Source organism: Lonchura striata, chromosome 5 (assembly GCF_046129695.1).
Source record: "Lonchura striata isolate bLonStr1 chromosome 5, bLonStr1.mat, whole genome shotgun sequence".
In the NCBI taxonomy this organism is placed as follows: Eukaryota; Metazoa; Chordata; class Aves; order Passeriformes; family Estrildidae; genus Lonchura; species Lonchura striata.
In genome coordinates, this window is record NC_134607.1 from 12,046,018 (window position 1) to 12,062,822 (window position 16,805).

Below are 16,805 nucleotides of genomic sequence, written 5' to 3' on the forward strand. Positions count from 1 at the left end.
CGCCGGGCGGCCGCGCTCGGTCCTGCCCGCCGGGCGCCACCCGGACTCGGCTCGGCGGCGGCCCCGGGGAGCGCCAGCTGCGGGCAGCGGGAGCAGTAGCAGGAGGAGAAGAAGAGGGAGGAGGAGGAGGGTTTCCGGCTCCGCGCGAGGCGGCCGCGGCTGTTGGAGAGAGCGCGGCCCGGCCGCGCGGGCGGTGGCTGCGCCTGCCGGGCGGTGGAGAGGCCGCGGCCGCCATGGGCGCCCGGGTGAGGCGGGGCTGAGCCCCCCGGACCCCTTTCCTTGCCCTGGGCCTGCCCGGGCCTCTGCCGCTCGGAAACGAGTGACTGAGCGCGGCGGCTTTGCTGGCGTGCGGGCCTGCGCCCCGCTTCCTCCTCGCGTCCCGGCCCCTTTCTCCCCCCGCTCTCTCTCCATCGCCGGGGGTAACTGCAACCGGCGAGCTACCGGCGCTTCCCCGCTCGGGGGCCTCCCCGGTGCTCGGGCTTTCCTTTCTCTCGCCGTCCGCCACTCCAACCCAGCGCCCCGTGTCTGCTCCCGGTGCTCCATGTCGGCCCAGCTGCCCTGCTCCCCGCTGCAGGATGGATGCACACGCTGACCGGGGACCCACCCCGCCGGCCCAGCCTCCCAGCTCCGCCGAGAGGAGCCCTTGGGACCCTCCTCTGTTGCAGCTGCAACGGCAGCCGCGGCCGGGCGCGCTCCCCGCTCAGTGACCGGCCCTTCTCTCGCCTGCCGCCGCCGCCTCGCCACAGCCGCGCTCCCCCGGGGCACCATGTCGGCGGACGCCGCCGGCAGCGGCCCCCCGAGCCCGCGCTTCCTGGTGCCGCCGCCGCCGCCGCCCAGGAACGGTTCCAGCTCGGACAGCTCTGTCGGGACCTCCGGCACCGGTGGAGCGGGCGGTGGACCGGGGAACGAAGGCCGCAGTGAGGAGTACCGGCGCCGCCGCCACACCATGGACAAGGACAGCCGAGGGGCGGCAGCCACTGAGCACCGCTTCTTCCGCCGGAGTGTGATCTGCGACTCCAACGCCACGGCCTTGGAGCTGCCCAGCTTGCAGCCCGCAGCGCCCTCGGTCCCTGTCTCGGGAGGCAGCGCGGCTCCCTCGGTGTTCCCTCCCTCGGGTGCCGGCCGGACCCCTTACGCTCCTGTCACTGTCTCCGAGGCCGACTCGCGGCCGCCGCCGCCCGCCCCGCTCCCCCTGGAAGGACAGGCTGCCGAGGAGCCCCCGGCCGCCAAGGATGCCGCCCCGCTGCTGCCCAAGGAGGAGGAGGAGGGGGATGAGGCAACTGCGCTACCCCCTACCAGTGTCGCTGGCAGCCTGTCTGCTGCCAGCCGGGAATTTGAGGAGCGGAGAACGCAGCAGGAAGACATTGAAGAGCTTGAGACCAAGGCAGTGGGCATCTCCCCGGATGGGCGCTTCCTGAAGTTTGACATCGAGATTGGAAGAGGCTCTTTCAAAACTGTCTATAAAGGACTGGATACTGAAACCACTGTGGAAGTTGCCTGGTGCGAGCTACAGGTAAAATAAATAAATAAAAAAAGTGAATTATCACACCACAGTCACTCTCCCAGGTGCTAGTCATTGTGCTTGAAGGGGATAAAACCCATCAGCTCGAGATCTTCTTGATTCAGAAAGAGCTGCAAACCTTACCTGAGGAAGTCCTTTGAAAAAAAGGTGCATCCTTTCCATAGAGGCAGTTTGCCTTTTAATTATTTTAAATACTCTCTGAAGAGTCTTTTAGCTTTATCATTGCAGAACATGCTACAGTTCTGTTTCGTATAGTGTCTTGCATTTTATGCCTTTGAAAGGAGGATTGTAAAATCACTTGTGTACAGCTTCAAGGAGGCTGAGGGAAGATGGGCAAGTGAATGTCGACTTGAGCTACCCTTAACGTTTCAGAATTTGTTTAGGTGTTTTTCTTAGGAAGAAATGTGAAAACATTAATTTCACAGTCATTTCATTGGTAGTGGCAGTGGATTCTTGTGGGATAGATGACTCTAGAACGTACACAAGTCATGCAGTGTATCACACGATTTAGTTTTGCAAAGTTTTATTCATTTCAACTTCCAGGGTTCATATTTGTTAACAGGGACAGGGAAAGAAATTATCCTTCCAAAGCTTTAGAAAGCACCCAAAAGTTTAGCCTTTCTAGATGGCTGGTGGATTAAATTGGACTAAGACACCGCTCTTTTATCAAGTTTCTAGACTGAGCAGAGCCAGAGTTCTGTAGGAGCCCAGTCTAAGGATGGCAAGAACACCCTTGGTTCCCTGCGAGTCACAGCTTGTGCAACAGACACAGGTTGCTGTGCAACAGCCTGGAAAAAAGTGGGAAGAGCTGGGAGTACCAGGAACAAATACCTGGTGTGCTGGTTTGTTTTCAAAGCCTCAGAGTTAAGTAAAAAGTGTTAGTGTTTGTTTTTTAGTATTGGGTTTTGGTGCAATTCATAGAAGGGCTCATGTAGTAGATCTTTATTATTGTTTAGGGCAGACAAGAGAGCATTGGGTGAAAGTCCCAAAACTCTTTGTGGAGTTTTTGAGCAGTCAGTGGCTCACAAATGATCAATTGCAGTAACTGCACCAGAACTTTCTCAAAAGCATTTGTTTATTTGTTTCAGTCAAGCTGAGGGAATTTATTAAAAGATTTCTTAATTTGAATTCATAGTTGCTTTTGGATGGTTGCTCAAGCATTCTACCAGTATCTTGGTTCATTATGCTATTGCCATTATTCTGTGCTTACTAACTGTGGAAGAAAGCTTCCAGTTTTCTTTGTGACCCTTCAGCATGCCCTGCTCCTCCACGCTAGCTACATACTTGCTGTGGTGGCCTGTTTCAGCATTGATTTTAAATTGAAAGTAAAATGATCAAGTGTTGGCTCTGCTGAAGCTTTACTTGTGCAGTTTGAATTGTGAGGAGATAAATAATCTGTCAAAATTACATTATTTTTATTTGAAATTTTAATCTTTTGAATTTTTGAGTTCTGTGACTATTCTCTGAAGATTGTTTTAATCTTCACACTTACTGATCAGAAACTAATGGCAGCTTGGCATCCGTTGCTTTTCACTAATGTTGCCTCTTGAGGTGTGTTAATCATCATCAGTACCATGTGGACAAACTATCTGAAGAAACACCACTTTTGAAGGAATTTATTAGCGAAGCTCATTTTTAAAGGGCGTGTTGCTGGGCTTTCAATTGGTTTCTGAATTTCATTAATTGACAAGTTGCAAAAAGCATGAATGAGAATATTTGCAAGGGGGAAATACTTGATGTGCTGCTCAGAGGGGAACTGCATTGCAGGAGTGCCGTGTGGGTTAAGTTAAGCCAGATTCCAGAGGCTGTTTTTCCTCTCAGGAGACAGTATGAAGTGAGAAGTTTAAACCAGCTTTTTAAAATTTACATTTTCTAATTGTTAAAAGTATTTGCTGAAGGAGCTAGACTCTACAGCTAGTAGAATATTTTAAGATTGAATCCTATTTTATTGTTTGTGACTAGAAAGAAAAGGAGGAATTTGGTATTTATTGGGATGGTGGGTATATTGTCTTATATAGGAAAATTGTTGACAGGTTGATATTTGTTATCTGTGATTTGTATCAGAATGAAATCTGCATTCACAAAGATGGACTGAAACTTAGATGTTATTGGTTTTCCAGGATGCCATGGTTTCAGACTTGTTGAACCTTCAAAGCATAATTATTTTATTAGGGAAATGTGAATGATTTTTTTTCATGCTGTGTTACAGTAACCATAACTAACTGGTGGTTACTTTTAATTATCTTGAAATAATGTTCCTCAGCAATAGCAGTTTTTCTTAGGTGTGTGAGGGGTGTCCCACCTCCTCAGAGTCTTCTAAACAGCACTACTGAAGATTTTGTGTTGGTGTCTGGCAGAATGACTTTTTAATTCTGAATATTGCAACTATGCCTAATTTTTTTTTGTATGTGCTCTGTAGCAATGAAGATCAAAACCTGAGACTATGACTGTGCTTCCTTTCAAAGGAAGTTTAGGTGCTGTTCATGAAATGCAGCTTGTGTTTCCAAGTTAGTGAAACTGGAGGATATTGCTCATGTCCTCAAGGCTGTTGAATTGCCTTGTAATTGAATTGCCCCTTCTGCTTGATAAATTGAACTGTGGAGGAAGTAGAAGGGAGAAGAGCTGAAATTCACTGGGTGACCTGCTGGTGTTCTTAGTATCTCCAGGAAGCCAAGGTCCTGGCTCTTTATTTTTTTATGGATCTGTGAGTCAATTTTGTTGAAGCTAACAAAACCTTACCACAAGTGTGGCTGATGGACTATTCTAGTTTACTTTGTGACCTGTACCTGTGAAGCAAATTGTTACTGAACCTACTTTAAAATATTGTGAGCAGGTGTTCAAATGTGAAATACCTGTCTTGCTGTGAATGTAGTGGAGCTGTGAAGAGCTTAGCAGCTACTGCTTCATGCCAGTACTCAGCTTCAGTTGCTGGAGAGGAAATTACTAGTGTAGTGTTGGCCTTCAAATACATTTATTCCCCTTGTATGTATTAATCTCAGCTATAGTTATTCTGAGTCAAGTGTGCCTCCTACTGTTGTCATTAGCACATCTTATAAATTGACTAAAATAATGGGGTTACTAATTAAAGGGTTTTTAAGTAGGTAGACATTGACAAAAAATATCTTTGTAAATTGTGTTTGAGCAGTGAGTTTGTCTCCTCTGTACAGGTTAGGTAATGTTGTGGCTAAAATGTGATGCCTTCCCCTGATGCTTTAAGTTTGCAAAGTAATATTCATATGCCAGAAGTAGCAAGTCACATTACTGGCTGCAAAAGCCAGATCTTAGTGCCCGTGTGTCATCTCTGTGAGTCCCTGTGTTAGTAGTTTTAAATCAAGACTGTCATTTAACTGCTGATTTACAGAACAGTGCAAATTAATACAGTCACTTGCTGGACTGCAACATCTACCTAGAATTATTGCTCTGGGCTAGTCAAGTTAGTAACTTTTCAAATAGGGATGTGCTTGATGATGTGGAGGTAACTTGGGTTCTTTTGAACTGTGTATTTGTGAGGCATTTGAAGACTTACCTTTCATTTGGGCAGTGTGTTCTCTTAAAGGAGAATTGTTATGAGCTGTTATTATGAAGGTATCTGCATCAGTTGGTGATGCGCTCCTGGTAAATGCTGTGCACTGGAGAACAGCACTGTGTCTGCTGGGAGCTCCTGTCCCTCGTGGTCCCTGCCAGAAAGGGTGGCTGGGCAGTCAGCACCCACACAGCTCATGAGTGGACCTTCTTGCTGATCTATGTTGCTTTGCCATTCTTACTCTGGCTTGAATGCCGTGTCAGGTTATTCTGCTGAACCCGGGAGCTGCTGAAGGATTAGAAAGGAACTGGTGGGCTCTCCCTAAGCTACACCTTTTCCAGAGGTAAGAAATGAGTTGGACAGGTGAAAGTAGTGCACAAAGTTTGTTGTGCTCATTACTGTTTGAGGGAAAGCTGACTGTGAATTTGGTTACCTTCAGCTATAAATCATCTGAGTAATAAATTGGTGTAGGTTACATGTGTGCAGTTCTCTAGCAGATGTCCAAGTACAAACCAAATGTATTGTGCAAATACGCCAGCTTGCAAATAGGTTTTTCTTACATAGGAAATAGCAATGAAAATCTAGCTGGAACAAGCATAATGCCAGAACTGGATGTGAACCGTGAGACTCTGTAGTGCACTCTGGTAAAAATGATAATGCAAGTAACACTTTGTAGCAGGAAACAGCAAGGTACTAAATAATATTTCCACCTGTCAGAGTTTTTCTGAGTCTAACAATGTTAACTTAAAACTCACAGTGCAGGAAGTAGATTGAATGTAGCTTTACTTTTAGTGACACTTCAGATTTAGTGATGCCTATCATTATCTTGTAATCTTAAACTATACTTAATGGTGATTTTTAGGTCAGCAGACAGCAATGGAATGCAGTTTCTGTACTTTGGAGTATAGACTCCACTGCAGATTTACCATGACAAATATCAGCTTGCTGAAGTCAACATATAATTCTTAAAATTCTCTATTCTTTCTGGACTGGCAGAGCTGAGAATGTTTCAGAAGTTGCACATTCGAGTTTGACAACCAAAAAAGGTCTTGTATCACATAACTGTGGTATCCTGTAGTTTGTTTTGTTTTTGGTTTTTTTTTTTTCCTTTTTAAAAAGCTGGTTGCATATTGCTCACTAGGAGTCTTGACTGCAAAGATGCTGGCTCTGATGCACAATCATGTAGCTACATTAAAGCAAAATGGAAAACCAGATCTAGGCCTTTCTGCAGTAAGAGGAAGCTGAGAAGTGTGGACCTGGAATTCATCTGTCAAGTGCTGTTGGAAAATGATTACATTCTGTTAGTTCTGGAGAAACAGTTAATATCCTGAAACAAATACGCGTTCTTTGAAAGCTCTGACTGTGATTTAATTCTGATTATTTAAAAATACATTTTCTAAAACTTACTGGAAGGTCAAGTCTAATGCAGAAGGTTGGCTCCTGTGCCTACCCTGTACCTCACATCAGTATTTAAAATGCTTTACTAGTTTGTGAGCAGTTATGTTGCTGCAGCAGCAGTGTGCCTCCTGTTTGGGACTGCTTCTGGGCCAGCTGTGTCATTGTCACAAATGTAGATTAATCAAGGTATGTGACAATCTGTCCACATCATGCTGTCCTTATTATATCTTTTGTTTTCAGCTCTACAAATTGTGAAATACTTGAAGTAAAATGTGTAAAGCTGTAAGTATACAGTGGGCTTTTGGCACTTTCAGGATGCTGGGTTTGCAAGTGTGCGTATGCAAGGAACTTGAAATTTTGTGCAGTAAAGTCTAAATTTTTGCTGGTTTTCCATGTCATAGGGCAGAACAAATCACTGGTATTTACGGTCTTCAAATCTCTGATGTGAAATCTTCTCCTTTAGCTAAAGATGAAAACCCAGCCATATTCTTGAGTGTTTGTGCTGTAATTGATACAATTGACAACTTGATAAATGACATGGGAAAGGGGCCAGACTGATTACCTGCAGAAGTATAAACAGTGGTCAGGCTCCCTCAGACTTCACAAAAGTGACCCTGAAAGAGAGAAGGGAGCTTTTGAAGTACATTCTGGAGCTGCAGCTGTTTGGAGACCTCTACTTAAAAAAATAATCTTACCTCAAAGGGATATCACTTTTGGAGATGGCTGTGGTTCAATTTGTAACTGTCTGGTTGTGAGGTAATAAATATAATAGGATAAGTACATTCTGAAAATGCAGCATTTCTTATGGAAATAAATGGGCTTTTATTTGTCAGTTTGTGTGGGTTTGAGAGGTGCAGAATTAAATCCCTTAAATGAGATTTGTTTTGGGCTGTTATGGTTTAAAACACTTAGCTTTGTAACAAAACTTTTGAGGGCTCAGGAAAAGTACCAGATCTATAATCTTTCTTTGTAAGGGAAAAAAATCCCCACCTGATAAAAGCTCCCTGGAGATATATCCTATATAGAGTCCTTTGAGAGCTGTCAAGAAGAGTAATAAATAAAACAAGCAGTAATAGATCTGTGGTAGTCTCCATGGATGCAGTGCACAGTACAGTACAGTTTTCAATACCTTTTGATTAGCAACATCCCTCTGGGCCACATGTTCTTTTTCTTATTTTGTCTTTGGTTTTGTTTCATGCAGCAGCTTGTTAAACATCACAGCTCTGACTGACACCCAGGTTCTCCATGCTGCATGTGACAAAGCTGGTGCTAAGCAGTGGCAGTCTTGATGCTTCCTGTCATGCATTTCCTGTAAAGGTTACCAACCTCTTTTTGAGACTACTAATTGGTCTTTCAAATAATGGTTGAATTGAAATAAAAATTGAGTGTTTTTCTGTTTAGTTTATCAGTCTACATAATGGATGTAACATTTAAGTTAAAAGAAAAAATAAATGTAAATTTGCAGCACTCCTGCAGCTGGGCATAGGACTTGCTCTTGACTTAGCATGTGCTTGTGAGTTGTTTTGGTGGTGGTGTTAATTTTTAATAGCAGATGGTAGGAAGTTACTGGTTTTGACTCTTGAAACTTCAGATAATGTTACTGTGGCTTTAACTAGATCATGATGTGAGTACGCCACACTTGGAAAAACACTCTTCCAGTACTCTTGGAACAGTTTCTCTTCTAAATAGCAGGATTTTTCATGCTGAAAATTGATTTCTTGGACTAGTTAAAGGCTTTTATCTAATATGAACCCTCTGCATATCTTTTAAAATCTGTTATTTAAATTCTTGTCCAGATGAACAAGACTCTTTTTTTTATGGCTTCATAGGTATTTTTGTGGATGCTGCTTACATTCCCTAGGGCTGTCTTGTAGGTAATTTTGAGAATCATTTAGGGTTAGAATGTTTTTGGTCAAGATACTATGGCTATCCTTCTTTCTACTCTATTTCCAGTTTCCTCAGCATATTAACAAATTGTCATACCAACACTTCTCAATGTGTGATTTTAGTTCCCCTCATTCCCTTTGAGAGAGCAGGGGGAAATTGAGGGGTGATGAGGATTGAATCTATGCCTCACTTGAGGTCATGTTGAGGAGCTTGCTCATGTCTTGTCTTGTGGGTCCAACCTGCAGAATGCCCCTTAACTCCATGCTGCAGAGGATAAACTTTGTGTTAATCATGTTTTGTGCTGTGCTGTCCTCTTAACCCAAAAGATCCATGCAGCAAGTTCATCACAGGTGTTGACAAATCTTTTTTTCTAAAAAGTCAGAATAAAGTGGTGGGTGGAATGTAGTGACCAAAATTCAGATTCAGTTCTTAGGCATACTTCTGAACTTTATCCCACTTGACATTTTCATTTGGTGATGGCAGGTACATTGCACGTATCCAGATTACTCTGAAGTGCTTCAAGATTTGCTTGGGGAATTCCAAGCTGCACTGTGTTACTTTGCCTGGCTTACAAACAATATAACATGTTCTCAGGTGATTCTTTGGCAAAGGAAATGGCAGCCTGATAAAAATTGGATTGGTAGTGTTATATTGTTATCTCATAGCCTTCCAGAAGCATCTAAAGCAGTAAGCAGTTTTTACAAGGATAGCTCATTCTGAATCACACAAACTGCTAGATTTGAATTTGTCATTTTAGGTCTAAGCAGAATCTTTGGGGATGCTGTCTATACACTTAGACTCTAGAAATCCTTTAGAAAGGATGTTGTACACTTGATGGCCTTGTAACTAAAATATTTATGAGCTTTCAAAGTGATGTGTCAATGACACCAGAATAAATGTGTTTAAATGTAAGTGATACCATTTTTTTTTCATGATCTCTGTGCCCCAGAACATGGTTCTGAAGTCACCTGGTTCACCTATTGGGAATCTGTGGGCAGCAGTTCTCTGGAGTTTCTGTTCTTAGGACAGGATCACTGTGGTGCATTTCAAGTCTCCTAATTTTGCAAGTGGTTAGGAGGATTCCTTAGATATTACCAGTAAGATTAAAACAAAGAGGAAGCTTTGCAGATTCCACGAGCATCCACATCACAAATTGTGTTTGGAGCCATAGTGCAGAATGGTTCTGATCCTGTTGCCCTTGTTAAACAAGCAGGCACTGATAGAACCTTTCAATAGGTCCTGTTGAGCTGCTCTCCTCCTGCTTTAGGAAGACAGCAGAGAGTGTGGGAAATAAGCTTTGTCAGACCTCTTGCATGAGGTTGGAGTTATGTTGTTTTGATTTAGCTGCTTTGGATCATCCCTTTCATCTGCATGTTTCAGCTATTTCTAGTTTCATTGCATCAGAAGTTGAAGATAGTGGGTTCTGATAGCAGGTTTGAAGCTGGTGGCAGAAAGCATAAAGGTCAAGATGGAAAAACCCAATTATGCTATTGTGAGTTTAATTTCACTGTTTAGTAGAATGTGAAAAAAAAATAGGAATACCAGTCTCTTTGTATGTAACTGAGGAAAATCTGAAACAGCTTTGCTAAGTGAAATATAGTAGAAAGCTGACACCAACAGCCATGTGCATTTTGTATAGTTTTGGCCAGTTAATGTAGCCTTGTGATTGTTTAAACTACCCAGTTGATGGGGTTACCCAGCTTTCCTTGGGCATTTTCCTCTTAGGAGGACTGTGACTTGCTTCTCCCATGCTGACTGTTGGTGGCAAGTTTGTGAGCCTAGTCTGAATTTTGACTGCTTCTATTGTTGGATAGACTGATGACATGCAAACAATAACCCCCAAATATTACTATTAAAAGCTTCAGCAGTCCAGGCTGATACCGTAATGATCTGGAAATCTATGTGAGCTTATGTAATATGCATCTGTTAATGGCAATTTCTGGGCCGTTAGCAGGTTTTGCTTAAATGTTGCAGAATGTTACAATGTCTGTTTTCAAATCTGCCTCTTTTAAATGAGATTTCTATTCTAATGAATATTTTCCAACATAGAACTGTTTTTGGTTTGTCTTGATCTTAATTCTGCTGCTTATGGTATGCTTTCATTTGGAAAATAGGTTATCGATGTAAAAATGCAAGATATTAAGTTCATATGCTTTGTTATAGTTAATTTGCACTCAGTCTATGAGTCCTCCTTAAATTAAAAATGCCATTATGAGGCTAAACTTGACATAGTTCTTGAAGCAGTCCATTCAGATAAATATCCTTCTGTAAGAAATACTGTCTGAGAAGCGATTGATTTTTTAAATTTTTTTTTAAATATGGCCCCCTCTAGATATAGACAAGTAGATATTGGCAGTATGTAGAATGGCCTTTGAAAGCAGGCATTTTATTTGCATTTGTCATGATTTGGGGCTTAGTCTGTCATTTGTTTGCCAGGAAGATTATGCTGAAAAGGGAGAAACAACAGAAGTGTCTGATACAAAAATAAGACTTGAAGTTTGGTTTTAGGATTATTTTTTTTCTTCCTGTGGCTTTCTCTACTTCCTTTATATGCAGCTTGAGCTTCTTTCTGCAAACTCAAAAGCAGAAATGAATTTTAGGTTATTTGTGCCAAGAGAGGTGGTGGTAAATTACACAGGGTGCTTGAATTTGAAATGTTTTGCCTCTTGATGGCAACTGTGAGCCAGTTAAGGTATGATATCTTCTGCTCATCTCTTTATACAAGCCTGAATGTATTTGAGGGGTTCAGCATTTGCCCTCTGGAACAAATAAGAAAAAAAAGTGGAGAGCCTCAAGGTTGCTGCTGAAGACTTAAATATTGTAGCACCCCAGTGTATTGTGCTTGTTCCATACTTGAAGACTGGTCACAAATTGTCTTTCATACTCAGGTTTCCTTCCAGCATTTCAGTGCAACTGAATGTGACTGTGTATGATAACACTTCAGATAGGAGAAGAAGCCAATTGCCTTGATTTTTATGCCGGGACTGTGGTTCAAAAAAAGTGGTGGCTCTTCCTCCCATCCAGTATGGAATCTTATTTCTGAAAGTTAGGCAAATTGCAGAAAACCTAGCAGAACTGAGGTTTGATTTATTTGTGTTGGAGATTCTGAAATCTGTTTTTATAGTTGACTTAAGTGGATTTTTTACCAACAAACTTTGGGAGTTAAATAGTATATACAAGACATAGGTGAAGAATAGCAAAAAGACTTGTTTCTTAGGATGTACATGACATTTCAAAGTTTTAGGACCAGGCAAGCTTAAAACTATGAATTGATTCTGAGAGTTCCTATTGTTATGAATGGCTAGTTCATGAAGGTATTATTTTAATACTTGTACTGAAGTTTGTGGATTTCTTGCCTGCTTTTTGACAAAATGCTTCCCTTTATCGTCTTAGATTAGTAATCTCTTATTGAGTAAGCTACCTACTGTGGATATACATCAGTTTGTGTTTTCTTTACAGATTAAATATTTGTGTAGCTGTCATGAACAGATAAAAGTATTTTATGGATGCAGTCAAGCTTTGAGCTCCGTAAGCCCAGCAGCCTGTAAGGCTGAGCATTTTCTTGCTATTTGTTGTGGATTTTTTTTTGTATTTTGTAGTAGATTGTGAATGTGCACATTTTGTCTTTGAAAAGCTTTGTGATCATAATTTAAGTGTTTAAAAGATTTTTTTTTTTTTTTAACTGGAGAGACAGTTATCCCAAATCAGCATCTGTGGCCTAGTTGGTGTGTAGATGACTAACTGTTCTGGAAGGTCTTCTGGGTCAGTTTTAGTTTTCTAAGATACATAGTTGAATTGTTCTGAAGTGTGGAGTTGAACAAGTATGAGAAACTTTACAGTCTTGCTGCTCCAAATGTAGAAATTTTGTGAAAATTCCAAATGTACCCAAGCTATAAATGGTTTCTGCTTGATAAATATGTACTGTAAAAATCTGTTATTTGTTGCCTTCTGGGAGAAGGCTTCCTTAGATTCTAAACCATATGAGTGATTGGGTTATGAATAGAGGAATACAGGAAAACTAACACTAGTGTGAATGGTGATTATGCCAAATGGTGAAGAAATGGTTCAGTTTTGTGGAGAAAGCTTAAGTAGCTTTAGATTAGGTTGGGCTAAGCAAAGGAAGGAAGCCAGGATAAGCTTTGCTAAAGCAGCTGGCTGTACTTTCAACATCAGCAAAATAATTCCCAAAATTCTTTTGTGGAAGGCCCTGTTATTTAGTATTACTGCATATTGCTGGTTTTTGTTCTGAATTGTTCAGTTGAAGGTTCGCTTTGCTGCAGTTCTGCAGTGGTTTGACCTCTGTCAGAAAACAGTTGTGGCTTTTAATGTGGCAGCTTATAAAATAATAGCAAATTTCTGAAGTATGCTTATGATGTGTGGTTGTGCTGTTGTAGCATGTCCAAAATTGTGTATTGCTCAACTTCTGGTCTTGATAACTGTTTGCAACAAACCACATGGTTTGGGCAACTGTAAAATTGGAAGGAGTGCAACTAAGTTAACTAAAGAGCTGATAACTACCAGGTAATGACACAACTGATAAGCGTTAACCAAGTCTGTGTGGATGACTGCAGTTAAAAAGCAGCAGGCTTTGAATGTAGCGATGTTTTACATAGAATTTGTCACTTAAGAGGGGTATGAAATCTGAGGAAGTTGGCATTGGAATTTAGAATGGAAAGAATGAGTTGTTTGATGATGTAGAGAGCTATTTTCCACTTTCCCTTTGACTTCTGTCCTTATCTTCTCTGGCAATAATATTCAGGGAAATGGTATCTTTTGTTTCTCTTGTTCCTGTGTGGGAATGGTAATTGTTCTTGCTTTTTACCTGTTCAGGAAATATCCTCATTTCTCCCCCCTCCAACAAAACAGTGTATCAGTCATTGCCAATGTCATTTTTTGCTTTATTTTCTAACCTTGGCCTTCCTGAATTCTCCTATGATCCCAATATAAGCCATCTGGCAAAACAAGGATTTTATTTTCTCCCCCTGCTCCCTCTTGCACTCTGGAATGAAGCAGATTTTGTTATCTGTGTTCAGCTACCCTATGTAAAAGAAGAATGAGCGAGTTTAAAAACCGCATCTAAGCTTTGACTCCTGGAACTGCCTCGTCCAAACTTACATTTTCCAGCTGGTAAGTCAATTTTATCCATGGAAATGTGCTTACTATTCTCTTGGGAATTTGCTTTAAACTCTTGCCTTCTCCCTTCCCCCTTCTCAAGCCAAATTTCTTTCCAGGAAGGGAAAAAAAAAATCTATGGACTAGATTGAGCTTCAGCTGAATAGGGTGTCTCATTTCAGATATACTTTCTGCAGCTACTCAAATGAGCAAAACATAAGTGACAGCTGAGTTGTCTGTTTGTCAGGGGTCAAGGGCAGTCCAGCTCAGCAGTTTCCCCTTCCTCTTCCCCAAGTTTTGTTTGGAAGCAGTAGTGATTTGCCATTTTATATAGTCATCCTCTCGTCATAAAGACCAGATGGAAATACATCAGTTGTTTCATGTATAAATATTCAATCCAACAGCTGTGAGTTTATCAGGAGTCACTGGGATCACACGTTGGTGACCAAATTGTTTGTTTAGAGGGCCATGAGCATTACTCTTAACTTGAAATAAAGCTGTCCCATGCAAATGTGAGAAATAGTCCAAGGCCCAATTAAAGAAGAAACAATGGAGATGAACCATTTAAATGCAAAATCCTTTTTTTCAGATGAAGTTAATTTTTTTTTCTAAAGTATTACAGATGTCTTCCTAGGCTGAAACATGAAAATGTTTCATCCAGTGATCCTGCATTCTACTGACATTGTTTCCAGAGTATATAAGGGATTGCTCTGAATTCTAAGTCTCCTTTCCTTTCGTAGTTTTTCTAGGTAAGAACATTTATCCAGAATATCACCCCAGTCGATAATCCTCAGTCTGTGTTTCAATACTTATTTCTGGCAAAAAAGCTGAGGTACCTGTGTGATTCTGGCTAGCAATGAATTGAGTGTAATGAAAGTCGTAATAAATCTACTTGACACAGATTATTAAGGGGGTTAACTTGATTTTGCAGGTTGCAGAGGGTTTTTTATGCAAATACGGCTATTTGTTCCAATAATATTGAGAAAGGGAGGGGTGGGGAAGTTTGCCAATGGTCATTGGCTATTTGGTTACAAAATGTCATGTATTGCATGGCCTGCTGAGCATAATGCGAAACAAAGTGTCATAAAAAAAATGGTGAGTGCTAAGTCCATGACTGAAAAAACACTTTAATGGGAGAATGGGCATGGTCGTTAACTTAAAATAGCTTCTCAGCAGAAAACTACTGTAAAGCAAGATTGTAGTTATTAGCTAATGAAGACTGCATAGGACTGAAACTGAATTAGAAAGGAAACAAAAATTTGCAGTAACTACAGACTGTTGAAAACCATAAACAAACTGAGAAATTCACCATGATTTAGTGAAACCACCTGTTTCTCAAACCTTGAGAGGAATTGTGCCTGTTGCTCTGAAAAGCCTTCTTGTTCAAAGGGGCAGCTAAGACATTGTTCATGTCTATGCTTTTAGACAACAGAACAATAAATGCAATTGGCCACACTGCTAGTTCCTAGTCTCTGCAGGGCTTCAAGAAATAACCTCTTGAAACAACCCACCAAAAAGAAAAAAAAAGAAAAGAAAATGCCAAAACAGTCTGGTTAAGTTGCTGCATAGGTCTCACTTTTGCTTCTCAGTGCAATTGTGTTTCAGAAATGCTTTCCAGCTTGAAATCATTAATGTAGTGCCTCTGCAATAGAAACCCATGCAGCCACTCTAAAACAAGTGATTGCAGCTCTACAGATTTGGTGAGTTTAGTGGGAGTTAGGGAGGCTGAATCTGTGCTGGAGTTTTTTAATGTGGATTTTGTGGACTTTGTAGTGCAAGCCTTCTTCAGTGGAAAACTCCTCTTTTGTTTGAATCTGTGCAGTTGGCCTAGATGCTGGGAGCAGAGAGTATGCTTTCCTTTGATGTACTGGTTGTGTTTGTGGAGATACATACACCTTTTAAAAAGTGTGGACTTTTTCTTTGAAATCATGAGGGACTTCAGTTTTCCCTGTTCTCTGACTTTCTATTAAATAACTTGTCTGGGATAGTTCATATTCTAATAAATGTTGGTGTTTTTGCAGCTGTATATTGGCATGTGATCTCTTGCTTTGGTGACAGCAAGCTAGGAAGTCTTTTATCTGGAATCTCATGTGAGTGGTTATTTTGTAGTTTTTATGTCAGGTTTACAGTTTGAGAATCTGGGAGTCATCAGTGTGTGCTCTCAAAAGCAGCAAATACAGCAGTTGGCCTGGCTGTGTTTTGTGGGGTTTGAACAGTCTGTCACACATACTGGGATAGCAAAATATCTTGAGTCCTGAAGTTCAGAACTTGTGTCAAGCAGAGATCAAAGGTTGTGGTGCTGTGCACTTTGACACATCCTGGGACACATTCATCAAAGATAAGAGGGGTCGACTGTCTTATTGGGGAAACAGAGCTGAATTAATTTCCCTTTTTATCAGTTTAGTTTCACTTTATTGTAGGCATCTCTGACTGTTGCATTGTTAGATTTTTAGTTCTTCCTGAATGTAGTACAGAGACTGCTTATGTCCAGCCATATGCCCCACATTAGCTCAGGGTATCCAACAGGACCGTGACTGATGGTGGTACAACTTAGAGATGCCAAATAATCACACTTTGGTGTTGGTCGTGGTTGTTTGTTTTTATCGTTTTCCTATTGAAATCCTTGTCATGAGTTTTGTTTTTGTTCCTAGCAATTCTTGCTGTAGCATCGATGGAAAAAAAGTTTGATTGGATGAGGTATCTTGGTTTATCTGCTTTGTAACTCTGTTTTTAATTCAGTGTCTGACTAGCACTAATGATATTGTGTAAGTTAACTATAGGGAACCAGTTGATTATTCCATGACAAGTGTGCCAGTTTCCCTGAAAAAAGGGATGCAGAGGAGACTTAAGGACAGAAGAAGGCTTCCCAGTAGAGAGACACTGATTTTCCATAGTTATTACTGATTTGGGACAACATGAGGCTGTTATGCCTTATAGGTTGATTCTGAGGGTCAAGAAGATATGTGTTGTCAAGTTTCCTACCTTGCTGTTCCCTCTTGTCTTCTCCTAAGCAGTGAACTTATCTTTCTGGATCACTTGTGGATCCAGTTTGGATATTGCAGCTGTGGAGCTTTGGATAGAAAACACCTTCTGGAGTTACTAAAGGGTAGTTCAAAGCACAGAACTTAAAGTGCTGTGTTTGGAGTGTTGGTCTTCAGAAAAGGCAAACTAAGTGCATCAATAGTTTTCTGTTTTCACTCAGAAAAGGATCTGCAAATGAAGCAATAGTTGCTGTTAGGTGTTTTCAGTAACTCAATTCCAAAAGCATTAGGAGAGGGTGTGTTCTTATGCTGAGTAACTGAAAATCCAAGCATTGGATGCAGTGAGATGAAGGTGCCAAAAAGGAGTTGTTCTGGGGACTTT

At 41.4% G+C, this 16,805-nt stretch overlaps 1 protein-coding gene across 11 annotated transcripts in view; it reads left to right on the plus strand.

The window, feature by feature from the left end:
- The first annotated feature begins 412 nt into the window (after window positions 1–412).
- WNK1 (WNK lysine deficient protein kinase 1) overlaps window positions 413–16,805 on the plus strand; it is a 98,545-nt gene continuing 82,152 nt past the window's right edge. For 5 of the 11 annotated variants that reach the window (XM_021535058.3, XM_077783288.1, XM_021535061.3 and 2 more), the window contains exon 1: window positions 417–1,513. In XM_021535058.3, the coding sequence (XP_021390733.2) occupies window positions 767–1,513 (747 nt within the window). In that variant the 5' untranslated portion in view covers window positions 417–766. Of the gene's footprint in view, window positions 1,514–16,805 lie in introns of all 11 variants that reach the window. The other 6 variants (XM_021535066.3, XM_077783289.1, XM_031507942.2 and 3 more) reach the window with 5 other exon arrangements.